General features: G+C 43.5%; 1 protein-coding gene across 5 annotated transcripts in view; it reads left to right on the forward strand.

Moving 5' to 3' along the window:
* ERG (ETS transcription factor ERG) overlaps positions 1-16970 on the forward strand; it is a 684573-nt gene that overhangs the window by 579177 nt on the left and 88426 nt on the right. For all 5 annotated transcript variants that reach the window (XM_085621258.1, XM_085621257.1, XM_085621256.1 and 2 more), the window contains one exon: positions 8135-8352. In XM_085621258.1, coding sequence (XP_085477384.1) covers positions 8213-8352 — 140 coding nt within the window. In that variant the 5' untranslated portion in view covers positions 8135-8212. The remainder of the gene's footprint in view (positions 1-8134; positions 8353-16970) is intronic.

The following is a 16970-nucleotide window of genomic DNA, read 5'->3' on the forward strand; positions in this document are numbered from 1 at the left end:
ATAAATAAATGACTTTGTTTATCTCAGTTGTTTCCACTAAATTTGTCAGCATTCCCACTTATTCTTGTATTAGCCCCACCCGTAGCATTTTGGTCTCACAGTGTTCTTATTTGGTGACTTGGTAATTTGGTGACTTGTATCCTTCCATCGCTGATGTTGCCTGCATTCAGGGAACTACTTCTTCTTTTCCTTAAATTAAAGCATTCCATCTAAGTGCATGTACTTTCTTGCTCTCTCCCCTAGTGTGCTGCTTTGCACTTCAGTTTGTCCCTGCCCTCCTTGCTCGTGATGTAGCTTCACTCCCAACACTTTCACTGGTTTCCCAGCCCCCCCCATCCAACTCACTTTTTTTAAATTATCACCCCTCCCACACCTGCTCCTTCAGTGCTCCCTGTTCCTCTCCATTAATCACCTCCTTCCCTCACCCTGCCCTCACTTAATTTTTTAAAAACTTTCTCTGTTCTGTGTGTTGTTGGTGGGCATCTATCTTAAAATGGGCTTTTAACTATTTCAAGATGGCTGCTCACAAGTTCACATATATACACTGTAGCCACCAAGCAACGAGTGTGTATTATTTGTTCAAACCCACTCAAAGATGGACAACCAAGCACATCCATGGTGGTCATCTTTGAATTCATTTGTAACTCCAAAACCATTAAAAGATGGTCACTGCAAATGCACGTGCATCAATGGAGGCTGTATAACAAGAAATAAAGCATTGACACAGCCAATAGGTTTCACTGATGAGACCAACTGGTTTTGCCAAAGTTGTTACTAGTTCGCCCCCCTTTTCAGACTGTTAGGAAAGAAAACAATAAAAGCAAATGAATGAGACGTAGGCATATGAATTTCTGCTGAAATCATGCTTCTTTCATTCACGGACTATGAGCTGAAGGTTACTATAAAGAGAACAGGCTTCCAAAAGGAAATCCTCATTCGTATACAATGGGAGTTACAGGAAAATTATGCTGTTGAGATGGCTGCTGGGAAGGAGCTCTCCCAGTGCCTGTGGCACACGTTGATATTAGGACTGGAATTAGGTGGACATATTTGCAAAAGAATATATGAGATCTGTGCTACGCCAAATTTGGCAATGCCGTGCTCCGTCACAAGAATACAGTGCATCCCTGTTTCCCCTAGAAGGGACACCTTCCTGCACATAAAAAATCATTCATGGAGACTTTCTCTATGTGTGCTGCAGAATGCCATATTTAGTTTTACTCTTGCGTGCACGGACTGCATAAGATGATGCCATCTGCAGGTGGCCATTTGACTAGTAAATATGTAAAATTCCTCTGACTGTTTTTATGACCCTGTTCTGACATACTGTATTATGTGACATGAATGGCTCCGTTTGTCGGATTGTGAAGTCATCAAGTCCATAAATGTTACGTAAATGACCTGAAATTGTGGGCAACAATTTCACAGCAGACAATTAAAATTGCAGAAATTAGCGGGTGTGCAATTTACACCAGTGGCGGCTGCTCCATTGGAGCGGAGGAGCACCGCCCCCCGCCACCAGCAGAAAATAAAACAATAATGAAATGAGTTTTAGACCCGTTTTATTATCGTTTTATTTTAATCCCCTGGACCCACGCCCTGGTGGCACTCCCTTTACTGCGCATGAGGTGTGTGTCCAGCCGTCGCAAGCCAGCCAAACCCCTAATGCGCAGTGAAGCTCTCTCCAGCTTCAGGATGCGTTGCTGGGGCTGGAGAGCAGGCACAGGCTCCTTGTCTGCTTGGGAGCGCAAGTTGCTGGCACTCCCGCCAATCCTGAAGCTGCTCTCATGTGAGAGCAGCTTCAGGATTGGCCACAGGGCAGGCTGAGCCAATGTGATGCGCGGGAGGCGGCAGCAAGTATTTTCTTTATTCTTTATTATTTCTTTGCCCCCCCAACCCTCCCCACCTCCCTCCTCTGCCCCCCCCCCCCCCCCCCTCCCCCCACTTCGGCAGTGGACGGGCTGCTACTGAATTTCGCCCATGTCTGAGTATGGCATCTCTGAATGGGAATTACATGCACTTGCATCCATTCCAAAGTGCACAAACAGGAGTTGCATACACTTTGCACCCGCAACTTGCAGGTATCAATTGCAGGTGCAAACCCCAATAGCAGGTGCAATTTGTGCCACATTTGTAAACGCCGTTTTGGATGCAAACTGGAATTTGCAGCTGCGGCGCGATTAGCAGCTTGATCACGACCAGGGCACATGCATTGTGATATTTATAATGATTGCCCATTGAAAGAAATGCCCTCATTTATTTGACAAAATATGTATTCGACTTAATTATAATTGTCTTTGCCAAAAGGATTCCACACGTGCATATTTTGGGACTATTTTTCCGCGCACATCCTTTTTAAATGCCACAAACCCCAAGAGACACATCAGTTAGGACTGCTGGCCGTGTGTGCTACCTCCAGCCTTTGAAACAGCTGGCCAGCTGCCAGGCGGTATTTACAGTCACTCAAGCCTTCATCCGTGTAGCTTCTCGAGTTCTCCTTCCTTTATTCTTCAAGTCCCTTGGCAGTGCCTGGGCGGTGTGTTTTCGTCTTCTTGCTACAGCGCATTGTTCTGTGGTAAAAGGGTCTGCTCAGAGTTCACACTTCAACTTCCTGTTGTTCTTCTGGGAAGCCAGGCATGGCAGTAAAGATATGGCGATGATTTGTGGGAAATGTGCTTTGTTTGGGTAAACAATCCGAGGCAAGCCAGCTCTTAAATGCATTTTCCAAACTGTGTATAGTTTTTTCTCCATTGTTTTGTCACGTGTGAGGTCAGAAAAGCAAGCTAACTGCCTTTCATGTATAGCAATCTGCTCCCTGTAATGTCAGTTACATCCTAATGGCTTTTGTAGGGTGTGTGCTAAGCTCTTCTAGGCAGGAGAGATGTGGCGCAGAAGCCAGAGTGGCTAACTCTGGAGCGCGGGCTCACAGTTCGATCGCCGGCGGCAGCTCAGCTCAGCATCATGTGACTCTGGGCAACATCTCCCAGATGGCCCCCCAGCGTCTGGATACGTTTAGGGGTGATATGTTTGTGCTTTACAAATGTGGAATTATTTATTATTAATTATTGGCATGGTCATTTCCTAAAGGAACTAAATAAAAGTAACCCCTGCTGCAGTGCTTAATATGTAACATACATAAGTTCCAGGGCCCAAGGTACTGCACGGAAGGCCACGGCAGCTTGTTGAACCTGCCAGCGCTGCCAAACTTATAGCCAAAAAACTCCAATAAATGTGACCATTTAAATGATTCCACGTCACTAAAGCTATAAGAATAGCCTGGACGAGGTATTGTTATATTTATGTACATGTATATTGAATTTATTAACGATCCGTGGTTGAGCATCGCTCAAAAGTAGACTGACATCACCACCATGTGGTGGATTGTCAGAAATAAGTCATGGTGTTGAGAAAATAAGTGCCAGTGCTGAGAACTGGAAAACACCTACACAAATTAAGCACTGCCCTGCTGCAAGAACGTGATGCTTAGCTCTTATTGTATCATCTTTCTAGGCATGCTGTATAGTTCAAAGTTTGCCAACTTTGGTCCGAAGACTTATAGAGACCACTTGAAACAATCAAGGAGGATTCATTGCCTCAAAATTCCGATAATGTGCTCTAGATATCCATCATCCTGGTATCAAATAATTAACATAATCAATCACATAATGACTCTGAATGGGGGAATTTGGGCAGAACAGCAGGTAGGATTCATTAGAGACTTAACTTTTAAAGTCCTGGATAGCAAAAGCATACTATGGACAATGATCGAAGCTTGAGTCTATTGGGTCATAAGCCAAAGGAGCCAATGGCAGAAGTCGGCTGTAGAGAGGATGTCAGGAATACAATATGTTTGTCATGGATTGTCCATAAAGGAAACCTTTAGTATCAGAACCCCCACTCGAGCCATTCCCTGCCTCCATCATCCACTTAGGTCAGTCTCTCATCTCACAGAGATTTTTAACTGCTCACTTACAAATGGTTCAGTTTATTGTTGCTGGATTAAGTCCCTAGTGGGACCCCCTTTTAAGAACCCAAATGCCAGCCAGGCAGGTCTCAGCAGTTTAAGGCCAACTTCCTCCTGCATATTCTAATAAAATATGCGATTGATAACTTTTGGCATAGTTGGATACAACAATATTCTTAATCCAGTACAATCAGGTTTCTGTCCCTTCCTTAGCACAGAGGTGCCTCTTCTTGCTATTGTGGATGAACTCAGGCTGAAAACCGATCGGGGTGACTCTGCTGCCCGGCAAACATCCGGCCAGAGCCACGAGTTATGGAATCCCGCAAGCGTAAACATGCTTGCCCGCATAACAAATTTGCCTTAACCACGCATGTGCGTGGTTAAGGCAAATGTGCTCTAGTGTTTGGCATGGGTGGGGACTTGAAAGAGGAGCGTTGGAAAGCGGACACAGAGAGGTAAGTGGGGCTGGGGCCGGGTCTGGGAGGGTTGTGGTGGTTTTCAGGAGTGGTGGAGGTTCGGGGTAGTTTTCAGGGGTGGTAGGGGTTCTGGGTCGATTTTAGAGGTGGGAGGTTTGTGAGAGTTTTGACTTGTGGTGGGTGTTCGGGGTAGTTTTCAGGGGTTGGTGTTCGGGGTAGTTTTCAGGGGTGGGGGTTAGTGGTAGTTTTCAGGGGTGTGGGTATGTGGTAGTTTTCAGGGGGGTCGGAGTAGTTTTCAGGGGTAGTTTTTAGGGCTCAGGGGGTCAGGTAGTTTTCAGGGATATGTGTAGGGCGGGGTAATTTTTAGGGCTCGGGGAGGTTGGGTACATTTTTAGGGCTTAGGGAAGGGTGAGGTAGTATTTGGACTGGAGGCGGGGAAGTTTTTAGGGCTCGGGGTTGGGGAGGGTGTTGGTTTTTAGGAGGGAGGGAAGTAGTTTTAGGTCTCAGGGTGGGGGCAGGGGTCGGGGGGTCACGTCTTAACCATGGAAATGTGTTTACCATACATGCTTTGACAACGCTTAAATTGTTGTAAAGGCATGCGTGGTAAAGGCATATTCGTGGTTAAGACTTGCGTTGTACAGACTGCGTGGAAACAGCATGCATGGTAAATGCATGCATGGTTCCATCACACAACCCTGCTGCCCTTGTTTTACTGAACCTATTTGCAACATAAAATAAATGGTGTTTAATACTACTTAAAAAACATTTTCAGGGCATCAGCGTCTGCAAAAAGGCTTTTAGGTGGATAACTTTTTATCTGGACAACATGCAACAGGGGGTCCATCTTCCTTCATTTTACTCTTAATTTAAAGATCTTTCACAAGGCATTCTTCAGGGCTCTTCAACCAGGCCCATACTTTTTAACATCTATGTTTAGCCTCTAGCCAAACTTGTATTTTAATAGCATTTTGTATCATGATGTATGTGGAAGATACTCAACCTATCATCCACCTCAGCGAGAATTCGTCCAGAACTAAAGCTTCTAGGTTTTCATGCTGTAAAACATTAAATGGATGGAGTCTAACTCTCTCAAATTGAATACAGATAAAACTGATGTACTCATCAATGGAGAAAACCCATCAACTTGGCTACAGAGATGGTAGTGTTCCACCACCGGTGACTCATCTATGCCAATCTTGCTTTCTCTTTGATAAATTACTCTCCCTCTCTTGTCAGATCTACAATGTGTGCACTTCTTTCTTCTTCCTATTGAGAACCTTATGCAAATGTTGTCCTTTCTTTCCATTGTATTTTAGTAGAATTGTTGTCCTATTGGTAACTTTATTATTCACTGACTACTGCAATTCCCTCCACCTTGGCCTCGTTGCCACTTTCCTTTTCTGACGTCAACAGTTAAAAAATGCTGATGTTCATCTATTCTTCAACACACCAGTCACACTCACTCCCCTCCCCTTCTAGAAACTATTAATTTTGTAGAAATGAGCAGTTTGGATCATCATCTTGCTTTTTACAAAGTGCTCAAAGCCAGGTTTTCTCCTAATTAAAATGATACATCTCTAACTCTCACTGTGTCCATTATTTGCTACTATCTTTTCTAGGTAGTTTTGCGCCCTCCTGGTCCCCAGAGCACCAGGATACAGTTGTAGCTGACAGTTCATGCTTTAAACATCTTTGTATCAGCCAATCTTGCATCAGCCTACAGGATTATTTTAGTCTCATCTTCTTTCTATTGGCTGTTTGAATGTCTCCTTCCATCTCCATAAGGGTGCACTGGGGCTATTTTACAGCTGAGATAAAACTCAATCATCACACATTACATTCTTTGTCTCATATATGAATTGCATGCATGAATTGCACCTACAGTAAAGATAATCTGGGTGCATTCTTTTAAGTTACTGCAAGAATTATTCTTTAATTCTAAGATTTCTTTTGTGATTGGGGGCTAGGCTCCTTTGGGATTTATAATGAATAGGAATAACTTGGATAATCTGCATCCTGCCTTTCTTCAGGTGGAAAGTTATTGTGGAGAAGGTCTGCTGAAACTGCTGCTCTTAATAAGGATGTATGCCCATACTGAGCCCAGATCACCGACACCTTAATTGTGCTTGGTGGAGGACCAGTTAATTTTCTCTAACTTTGGATAGAGACACTGGACTTGTTTTGAAAGGGAGTTGTGCTTGTTTACCAGTTACGACCTGGATAATGTACATCCAACCCTCTTTCACAGGACATGCTCTTGTGAACAATCTCTAATGATGGAGCAGGCCAACCCATTCTGAGTCTCAGCCGCTACCTTATGCTTGCACTTTGAGCCCTGATATTCCACCCTGTCTCTAATGACAACTAATACCCCCTTACTGGAAATACAGCTCCTTTCTCATTTCTGGTTAGACTAGCTATAAATAATCATAGATATTAAAAAAGCTTGGACAACAGGCAAAAAACCTCTTTGGTTCTTGGGTATAAGAGCTTTTCTTTCACAGTAGCAATGTTTCAGATTAGTAATTTGGAGCATTTTATCGTAAATAAAGGTTGTGCATATTTCCCTTTTCTGATCTAAATACTCTATTTCCATTATTGTAAGGTGTGATGCTAGTAATCGTTTAATGTTTGCACTGTGTACCACCCTTGTATCTTTCACGACTCTCCCCAATAACAATTCATTCCTCTTCGGTAGGTACTCCTCTTTTAGCTCTGGATACACATACAGGCTAGGCATGACCAGAATGCTAAAAACACATGACCAGCCATCAGAAAGCCCATTTCGCCCTTTAGCAGCAACAATATTTACATTTTCATGATGATCAGTTAATACCGCCCTATTATAGAAGATCCCAGGATATATTTCTGGGATTGGTTCGGTTCCCCTCTCCGCTCCTACCCAACAGAGAGGGGAGCTGGGCCTCACAATAGTTTTGTGAAGACAAATTCCCACACGTTATCCACAGTTACGGAGCTCAGTGGCTGTGTGACAGGATGTCGAGATCACATATAGTGACTTACAAAAATATCGACAGCTGAATATTCCATTGTATATGGTGCTTCCATTGCGCAACTGATTGCAACACTTTAATATGTCCTACGTCAATAGAACAGATACTTGACAGCAGTGGAACCTCATGCACCAGAAAAGGATATCAGACCGTATCCTGTCTTTGACAGATTGTCCCACAGAGGCATCTGACTGCTCACTGGAAATTGTGGAGCAAGGGGAGCAAATGTTTGAAAAGTCTTCGGGCCTGATTTAGATCTCGGTGGATGGGATTTTCAGTCACAGATATGACGGAGATCCTGTCTGCTGTATTACAAGGGCATTATATCCTATGGTACTTGTAATACTGTGGACAGGATCTCCGTCACGTTTGGGACCGAGTATCCCATCCGCCGAGATCTAAATCAGGCCCTTTGCATTAGATCCTGTGAATATAAGGAAAATGATGCTGTCAAACTCTGGAATACAAAAGCAAGATATGCATTGTACTCTTAAATGTATCTGTGATGTAGCTAGAGAAATGGAAGATTTTAGGTTTCTGCATTCGATATATTTATTTAGCTAGAAGGCAGAACATACATCTTTGGACCAGAAAATCTCTAATATGTAAAATCCAAAAAAAACGTGTTAAACAGATGGAAATTATCAAAGTATATTGTATTGCGGATATCCAATGTAATTAGTGTAAGATTGTCAATTTTAATGACTACAACATTCCTTCTGTTCTATTTGGCCTTGTAGGAAGCCTTATCAGTGGTGAGTGAAGACCAGTCACTATTTGAGTGCACCTACGGGACTCCACACCTTGCTAAGACGGAGATGACTGCATCCTGCTCCAGTGAATATGGACAATCTTCCAAGATGAGTCCACGTGTCCCTCAGCAGGATTGGTTATCTCAACCCCCAGCAAGAGTGACCATAAAGATGGAATGTAACCCACACCAGGTGAACGGGTCAAGGTAATTTAAGGAAGCTTTTTCCAAAAATCTGTTTTTTCCAAGCAATGAACTCCATATATTTTCTATTTAATTGATGTGTATGGTGCTAAGCAGGTCACCAAGTCTTTCTTCGCAGTCCTAGAAAGGCAGAAACAAGCATTGCTGGATGGGATTGGGTGTAATAAAAGAGGTACCATCTCCCAAAAAAGTATTTGAATATTGCACCGAGAATTTTGAATCTGTTTTACGAGGAACTAATGACGCTATTTGTGGGCTGGAGTAATGTGGTTGTGGTTCCTCAGAATGAATCATGGTCTTGTCGCTTGGCTATGTCCTTCCTTTGGGTTCTGATGTAGACTAAGATGTAAAAGTCCAGCCGAGGCAGGACCTGGGCTCTTCTGAGTTCAGCTTTGTGCTTTGAATGTAAAAAATGTCGAACGTTCACAGCACCATAAACTGGGAGCTAGAGTTTTTTTCATTTCCTTTGATTTTCTGACATCTTTTTCATAATCCGGGTGTTTTCCTGATTATACAGATTTTGCAGCCAGTCCAACAGTAGGCGAAAACTAGCTGGATTTCCTATGACCATAATCTCGTTTTAAACGTTTTCTGACAGCCAAAAATAAATAACTAATGCTTTTGGAGAAATGAGTATGATGGGCTTGGTTGCTTTCGGATTGAATGAGAATTTGAGAGCCAACTGTGTACACATGAAGTTGAAGCTTCATTGGGGAAATAGAAAGATGGGCTTAATGTAAACAGGCTGTTCAAGGTCCAGAATGGTAATAGTGGTTGCATTACTTTTTATGCGCTATTAAATCAGTTGGCAATGCAGAAATAATTAACTAAAACAACATAATAGCTGAACAGTGCTCATGTTCTTAAATTTACATAGCTCTCTGACTTTATTCCTTTTCTAAATCGTTTTATCTACCTTTTCTCTGTTTTATATTCTTTTTCAAATATCATTTCATATCTTTTTTTTTTCTTTTCCACTTTTAATTTTGTTTTGTGGTGGCATAGAAGCCTGTTGCTGAAATTGCTGCATAATAAAAGCCTAAATTTGGGTGCAGTAAAAAATGAAGTAGAAATAACACCATGTAACTTCAGTTAACTATGTCCTGTTGCACCCACTCCCAATCCAGCTCATATCCAGATCCCGGTGCGGGGGCCACGTGGCAACTGGTCCTCGCCCCAGAAAAAGCAGAAAAATGATCCTACTTGTCACCCCTGTAAATGGCTCGTAAATAACTGCCCATTGTTTGCCCTGGAGTGAAGCAGTTGTAAATGTTTGAAATCCTTGAGTGGCCAGAAAAAAATTGCAGACTAGTCCTATTGTAAAATGGGTTTTCAGACCCCAGCCTACAATAGAGGTAAAATATGAAAGAAAAAAATCTACAGACCACACTAAACAGAGGCGATGTCTCCCACCCACCCATGCTAATGGTCTTGATCAACAGTTGGTAAAGACGTTCAGTTGTACACATCATGGGTAGTCTGGTCTTTGGTGGGAGCTTTTAGGAATCCTCAAACTGCCCCTGCCAGAAATGTATCTGTCAATCAGAAAGTCCTGTTTCCTAGGTTCACTCTCAGGTCAGTGGAAGGACAAGTAAGGCATCAGACATCTAGATATCTGGGAATGTGAAGATTCGTCTCTGAGAACCACAGAAACAAGGGCTCATTACATTACGTGGTATTCCTCCATTAGGCTACATGCACATTTCACAGGCACATGACCAGCGGCGGCTCCTCCTCAATGGCGGAGGAGCGTCGCCCTACTGGCTCACAGCCAGCAGTTGAAAAACAAAACAATATTTTATTATCGTTTTTATTTTTCAGTTGCTGGCTAAGTCAGGGAGGGGCCGAGCTGGGCCATGGCAGATCGGGCGGAGTGATGTGCTCTGCTAAGTGCTCATGTTGGTTTGTCCGGCTGTTTTAGGCTGGCCAAACATACATGCCAATAGCACAAAGAGAGGCAAACACTCAAAAATGTGTAGAAACTATACAATAGACACTCTAGTCCAAATTCTTCATTAGTACAAAAATATTGGAAGAAAGGAGGCTGAAGGCGGAGGAGCAGGAGTGTGCAGCCCTGTCCAGTGCTTGGGATATTCACCTATCGTAGTGAATTTGTGTGTGCATTTCAATACGCTTGAATGATATTTCTGTGAACTGTGGACATAATTGCTGTTCATCCATCTAACAGATTGAGATGATTGGAAGAATTCATTTTTTGTATATTCTGGAACTTTAAGAGGATTTTTCGTATGATTATCAAAGCTAATCAAGCTGGGAACATCTGTCTCCAATGACTGACCTAAGAGTGGACTAGTTACGAATTGTGCCCTGAGGAAGCCCGTTGTGGGGCGAAAAGCGTTGGCTGTTTTGCTGCTGCTATATATGATCATCGTGCAACATTAAAGAACATATTTTTGTACTAATGAAGAATTTGGACTCGAGTGTCTATTGTATAGTTTCTACACATTTTTGAGTGTTTGCCTCTCTTTGTGCTATTGATATGTTTTAGATGTGTATGGTCTTGAGGTGGTAGACCATAGAGGTGGGCAAACTGAATTTACTAATTCCATTTATATTTGTGTGTATAGGAGGGTGGTGCACCTGGTGTTTTCCCTAACTGTCTAATCTTGCTGTTTGGTTTTTCCAACCCAGTTGTATCGCACAGTCGTATTGGAGAAACAGCACAGACACCCACTGCCTGAGTGAGCGATAAAGTAGCACACTCAGGCCAAGCCCCGCAGTGCTCTCATCATGCTTGGTAATAGCATGAGAGCAGAGCAGTCATAGCATGAGAGCAGCGCGGTCATAGCATGAGAGCAGTGCGGTCATAGCATGAGAGCAGCATGGTCATTCGATGGGGAGTCTCTGATGCTGTACCAGGGACTGCTGGGAGCCGGAAGCAGAGGAGCACTGAGGCACAAGGCAGTTGGCAGCTTCAGTTCATTTATTTACTATTAATCCCCTGCTCTCCCCCGCACTCTCCCGAGCCCCTGCCACATGCCTTACCACTTTTATTTGTGTCACCCGCCACTGCACGTGACACCATTTCAACATTGCATTTTTCTTCATGAGCACCATGAGAGATTACCAATAAACCTGTGCACCAGAACACTTCCAGTTACAAAGTTCAAGCTGAAATGACGCGTGTTCCTGCAGAGTTTAAAATGTCAAGCTAAGAAGAACTTACTGTCTTGTAATAAGACTGATGATGAAGGAATGAAGGAATGACATTACTTGTGTAGTGCAAACAGCTACTCAAAAAGACTGTCCCAGCGCTACAAGATTCAGTTTCAAGACCCTTTTACTTGTTGCTTTCACATCCCATGTAATGATCCAAGCCCAGCTATGTTTCATGGATGACAGGTGAGGGTAATAGATGGAGTGTTTCTGGGATACCCTCACTGTGAGTCATTTTGCTTTGTTGTCCTGTATGTGTTTCAGCAAAAGGTGGGGGGCTAGTTGTAACATGTGCCTAGTGTGACCTTCTGAGGTCACGGCAGAGCTTTATCTCGTTTCTGAACTCTTGCTTGGAAGCCTGCCTCACTTAATGCTCTTTCCTCCTTGAGACTGACCTCTTTTAGACACTGGCAGCAGGGCTAAGACCAGCATACATGGTATTTGCACCTTATGGATCCATTGACCCGCTAGAAGATACTACAAGTGCAAATCTGGAAAAAAATAGAAACAGCACATACAAATGCACACAGAGATTGGTTATTGAACTATTTTTCTTATTTTTGTGTTAATTTACTAATAGGGCACAACACATGGAAAAGATCTGACACAAATGCTATCAGGGGTGAGCTTGTAACTTATTTTTGCATTAGAAACCTACTGACACCCGCCAAGCGTTATGTGAATATTGAGAGGTAGAAATTAGCGTGATCTAGGAGTAGATGATCGCTGCATTTTGGAAACGGTCCATATGGCTCCCAAATTAGCTAACATAAGGACATTCTGTAAATATTCAACATTTTGCAAACCCTAATTTACAAGAAATTAAGTCCGTAAAAATGTGCTAAATTGTTTCTCTCATACCTTATCCATGTTTCATAGTACAATCCTTTGAATGTGGGCCTCAAATTAGTTTACATACTGACCAGTGGCATGGTAAGGGGGAGCGGTCCACCCTGGGCGGCACAAGTTTTGGGGGCGGCGGCCTCCCTTGCTCTTACCTGCGGCTGTCGTGAAGCTGCAAACAGGAATTGCCAGTACCACCCCCTGCCACCCGACACACCCCCTCCACCCCCAACACCTCCGCTCTTACATGCACCGCCACAGGGTGGCAAACGCAAGGACCGCCACAAGTGCCCAAAGGTCTAGCTACGCCACTGATACTGACAGTGCTTAATGTGAGGCAGGGTTTTCTGGCATCGGCAATTCATTTATTGTACTTAGGGGCTCATTACGATGGCGGAACGATCGCCACCGCCGGGCCGGCAGTGGCGATCGTTCCGCCATCACAATGGGATTTACCCGGCGGTGGGTATCGCGGCAGTTGCAAAGTCCGTCTGTCGCTTTTCCGCCAGTGGCAATCATTACAATTGCCTGGCGGGCTGAGAGGGGCCACTAATTAAGGTGGAGGTACATGGCAGACACCGTCTGCCATATTAGGATGTGGGAAAAGACAGACCTTTCCATGGCGGCATCGGGCTGGCGGGGATTGGGACTAGGGGCCCGTTGCTGGCCCCCCTTGTGTCTGGGGGAGGTGGGGTGCACTTGGGGGGTACCATAACTTCGCAGCACCAAGTGGCAGGCACCGTGTGGTGCCTGCCATATGGTGCCGTAAAATGCTGGACATGTGATTTTAACATCGCGGCAGGGGCTGCTGTCAGCAGCACCCGCCGCAATGTTAAATTGCAGAATGCGACTGCCATGGTGGTGGTCGCATCCTAATTTGTGGTGCAGGACCGCCGCATGTCTGGCGGCCGGTCCCAACACCGCGGAGATGGCGGGGGGACTCAGGTCTGCCCGCCAACCTAATGAGCCCCTGAATTCCTCCATCCTTTTAAAGACATAACTATTTCAAACTGAGGGGCTCATTATGAGCCATCATAATGGTGATGGAACCGCCCGCCACACGCGGCGGTCCCACCAGCGCAACTTGGAAGCACCCGCCATACTGGCGGGCACAGTCTGACATTTTACCATTGCGGACGGTGCTGCTTTCTGCAATGGTAAAAGAGCATGCACAGCACCATGCAGTGCCTGCCACTTGGTGGCAGTGCACCCCTCCACAACCATCCCAAAGAGGGGGCCCGCAACAGGCCCCCAAAGCCAATCCCCACCAGCCTTTCCATGGCAGCATCGCCGCCATGGAAAGGCCTCCACAACACCCATATCCTAATATGGCGGACAGTGGCACCGCCACCATATTAGTGGCCCAGCTCCACCCAGCAGGCAATCGTAATGATCGCCACCGGCGAAAAAGCGGCAGACAGACTCTGCATCCGCCTCAATTCCCACGGCCATCCTAATATGGCGGTGGGTAATTCTCATTACGATGGCGGAACGATTGCCGCCATGATCGTTCCGCCATCGTAATGAGCCCCTGAGTCTTGACTCCATAGTGTATCATACCTCACTCACGTTTTGGTGTGAGAGTGCTTGCTATTTATTTACAGATGGATTATTATTAGACCAGAACCCCCAGCTTTGAAGTGTCCACACTGTTGAGGAGGGTGCTCCCACCTTTCAAGGTCTTTTCATACAGCGTTAACTTTACAGCAAGTCCTGTTTCTTAAGGTTTGAATTTTGTCGCTGTATGCAAGTTAGAAAATGTATTGCATGTACTCTGTGGGCGATTTAGAAAGACTAGATGAGGGATAGATTACTGACTCTAATAGATGTGGAAAATGTAAGCACCCAAGGGCTCCACTGTAGTCTATTTTTGTATATACGTCGGAGATCATATAACCCGAATGAAATCCATGATTTGTTTTCACAAGCAGGCTGCCCGCCTCCTGAAACCAGGAGTGACGACTGCTGGTATCCATAAGTCAGCGTGCTAATGAATGAAAAACATGACATGGGATAAAGGAGGTTGGTCTTAATGTCAACAACCGTTGGCAAAGCCAATAGCTGAGACCTTGGCAAGCCAGCAATATTTTTATTTCAATTTTCTTGCAAGCATATGCAATAGACATTAAAAGAGTAAACGTTATAAAAAGCAAACAATGCTGTTGTCTAAGTGTGATTGAAAAATAAAAATTAAGTACATGAAATAAAAAACAGAGATTTGACTTATCAGCCCTGGGATTGAAGTGCACTAATTTTAGGCAGATGTGCACATGTGCAAGAGCTAAATGCCATGCTCACAGGGAAGAGGGCTCACTGGTTGAAGTAGGCTGACCCATAGACCCAGGCTGCAGGCTGTGGTGGGGGGAATCAAAATGTGAGTGTCACTTTAACAGGTAAAGTGATGAAGAGGGTTGCCCAAAAGCTTCATACATATATGTTTGTATTTTTATTATTTCATTTTTTAGTAAGCATGAGGCTGGCAAGACTACTAAAGTTGTCTATAAAGCAGACCTAAACTTAGCTGGATTAAAGTTTACATTTCAGTTCCCTGGCAGCCACAGTAGTTCTCTCTAATTGCTTACCACCGTGTGAGTCAAAGATGTTCCATCCAATCTGCCACACCCCTCCATCAGTCAACAGCTAGCCTTACATTTGACAAGGCAACATGCCACTATGCTAAGATTTTTTGCAGATAGTGCTCAAAGGATTCAACATAAATGCTGAATAAGCTGAATACATCTAGCACAGCACATTTTGTTGTCGATTGTTCACAAACTTTACATTCAGTGGCCCCTCACTACATCCCTGAAAGGTGTGCAGGTAATACCCCATCCTGAGAACAGTTTGGGATTTACTATTTTTATGGGCAGAAGTAATCTGTTACCAGGATGAGCAAGTAAATAACTTTATTTGGTCTAAATTAGACCATAAAGGTACATAAAACATGAATACATACATTAATCAATAAAAAAAGTAATTTAAAAAAACACATTACATCCAGGTCCATGAGATAAGAGTACATTGTCTTATCAATGATCATTTTACATCACTAAAAGCTTAAAAAGGACCTCAAATACATATTAAAAAGATAAAGTAATCGTTACCTAAAACAATTCCGCCATTGTCCAGCAATAAAACTATACAAACAATGTTTTATAGCGCTGTGTTTAAGCCTGGCTGCTAATGCCTCAGATGAGCATATTACACATAATATCTAACAAATAAATGAGCATATAAAACTTATAAAAACATGATTATAATCAAAACAGTGAAACATGATAAAGTGCATTATTGTGAGATCAACTTCTTCGGAAGGGAGCATAAAATACTCAAATGGAATCATGCCCATCAGGATGGGTAAAGGGAGGGACCATCCCCATATTGTTGGTGGTATCAGGAAAGAGTTTCTCCATAACAAAAAAAGTTAGAAAATTCACAAATTGATTGAGTATTCCCATTAAGAAATGTACACATATTACTTTCAGACTGATTGGGGAATCTCGATTCGGCCATTAGTGGACGTTGTGGCCATGATGGGATTAAGAGAGGTGCCGAAAGATTTGCAACTCCAAGATTTTCCCTGGTCAGATTTCAGCGGTGAAAAGCATGCAAAATTGATTCAGTACAAAGTGTTTTAAAGAATAGGAAATCTATATAAATCTGTGCACAAATTCCTTATTTCAATGATGATCCCTTATTCGAAACCCGTAATGGTGTGATTAGTCTGCACCCAAAAATTACTGCACCCCTCGTGAGCGGTAGTTCTGGTACAATAGTTCCTACTGAGCCCCTCACAATTGAGGCAAAGCATCACTAAACTTAATTTTTCACTACTTGTTCATGGGTTCAAAACAAATTAGCTTCAGCTTCTATTTGAGGAGAAAAGTGGTAAGTTTCTTTCAACCCTGCCCATCGCTCCAGTCCTTTGGAATCAGTGGCTGCATGGATGTTGCAGGTTTTAGCATGCTGATGGTTGTTGTTAGAACATCTTTGTGCATTCTTCTTTTAAAAAGTGACTGTGATGCAGAATCCCAATTTGGGGTTTAGTTTGGTCCCATTGGCTTCTTAAGGGAAGTGAATGGTGGGGAGTCCCTTCTTGACTCCTGCCTTCAAACTCCACAGCACAAATGCTTTCGTCATCTTTAATGATGAGGTATGGACCACAGAGACTCATGTAAAATTTGTATCCTCTAAGCCAACTTTTCAATTGCATGTGGAGCAAAATGTGTCAAACAGGTCATCCCTCCCATTTGCAGAAAAAACAATACGTAATACGTCAAAGTTCTCAAAATAACTTTAAAAATTACATTCTAAACTCGCAAAAAATGAGAGATAAACAAAGAACAAATATTTATGTTTGACTTATTTATTTTGTTTGAGGGAGTCAGTGGCTCTCCAGGCTGCTTGAGCAGAGGGTCCTAAAGTGGCAGTATTTTTTAATTTGTTTCATATATAGGCATGTAAAAGTAAGGCAGGAAATACTGAAGGTGACTGTCTTTCCTTGTAAACCAGTGTAAAGTCTGTGGCGAGGGGTGGCATTGTGGGCTTAGCCCATATATGAGGCACACTGCATTGTGTGTGCTTCCTGGAGTCTTCTGTTT

This window comes from Triturus cristatus, chromosome 8 (assembly GCF_964204655.1).
Source record: "Triturus cristatus chromosome 8, aTriCri1.1, whole genome shotgun sequence".
NCBI classification, from domain to species: domain Eukaryota; kingdom Metazoa; phylum Chordata; class Amphibia; order Caudata; family Salamandridae; genus Triturus; species Triturus cristatus.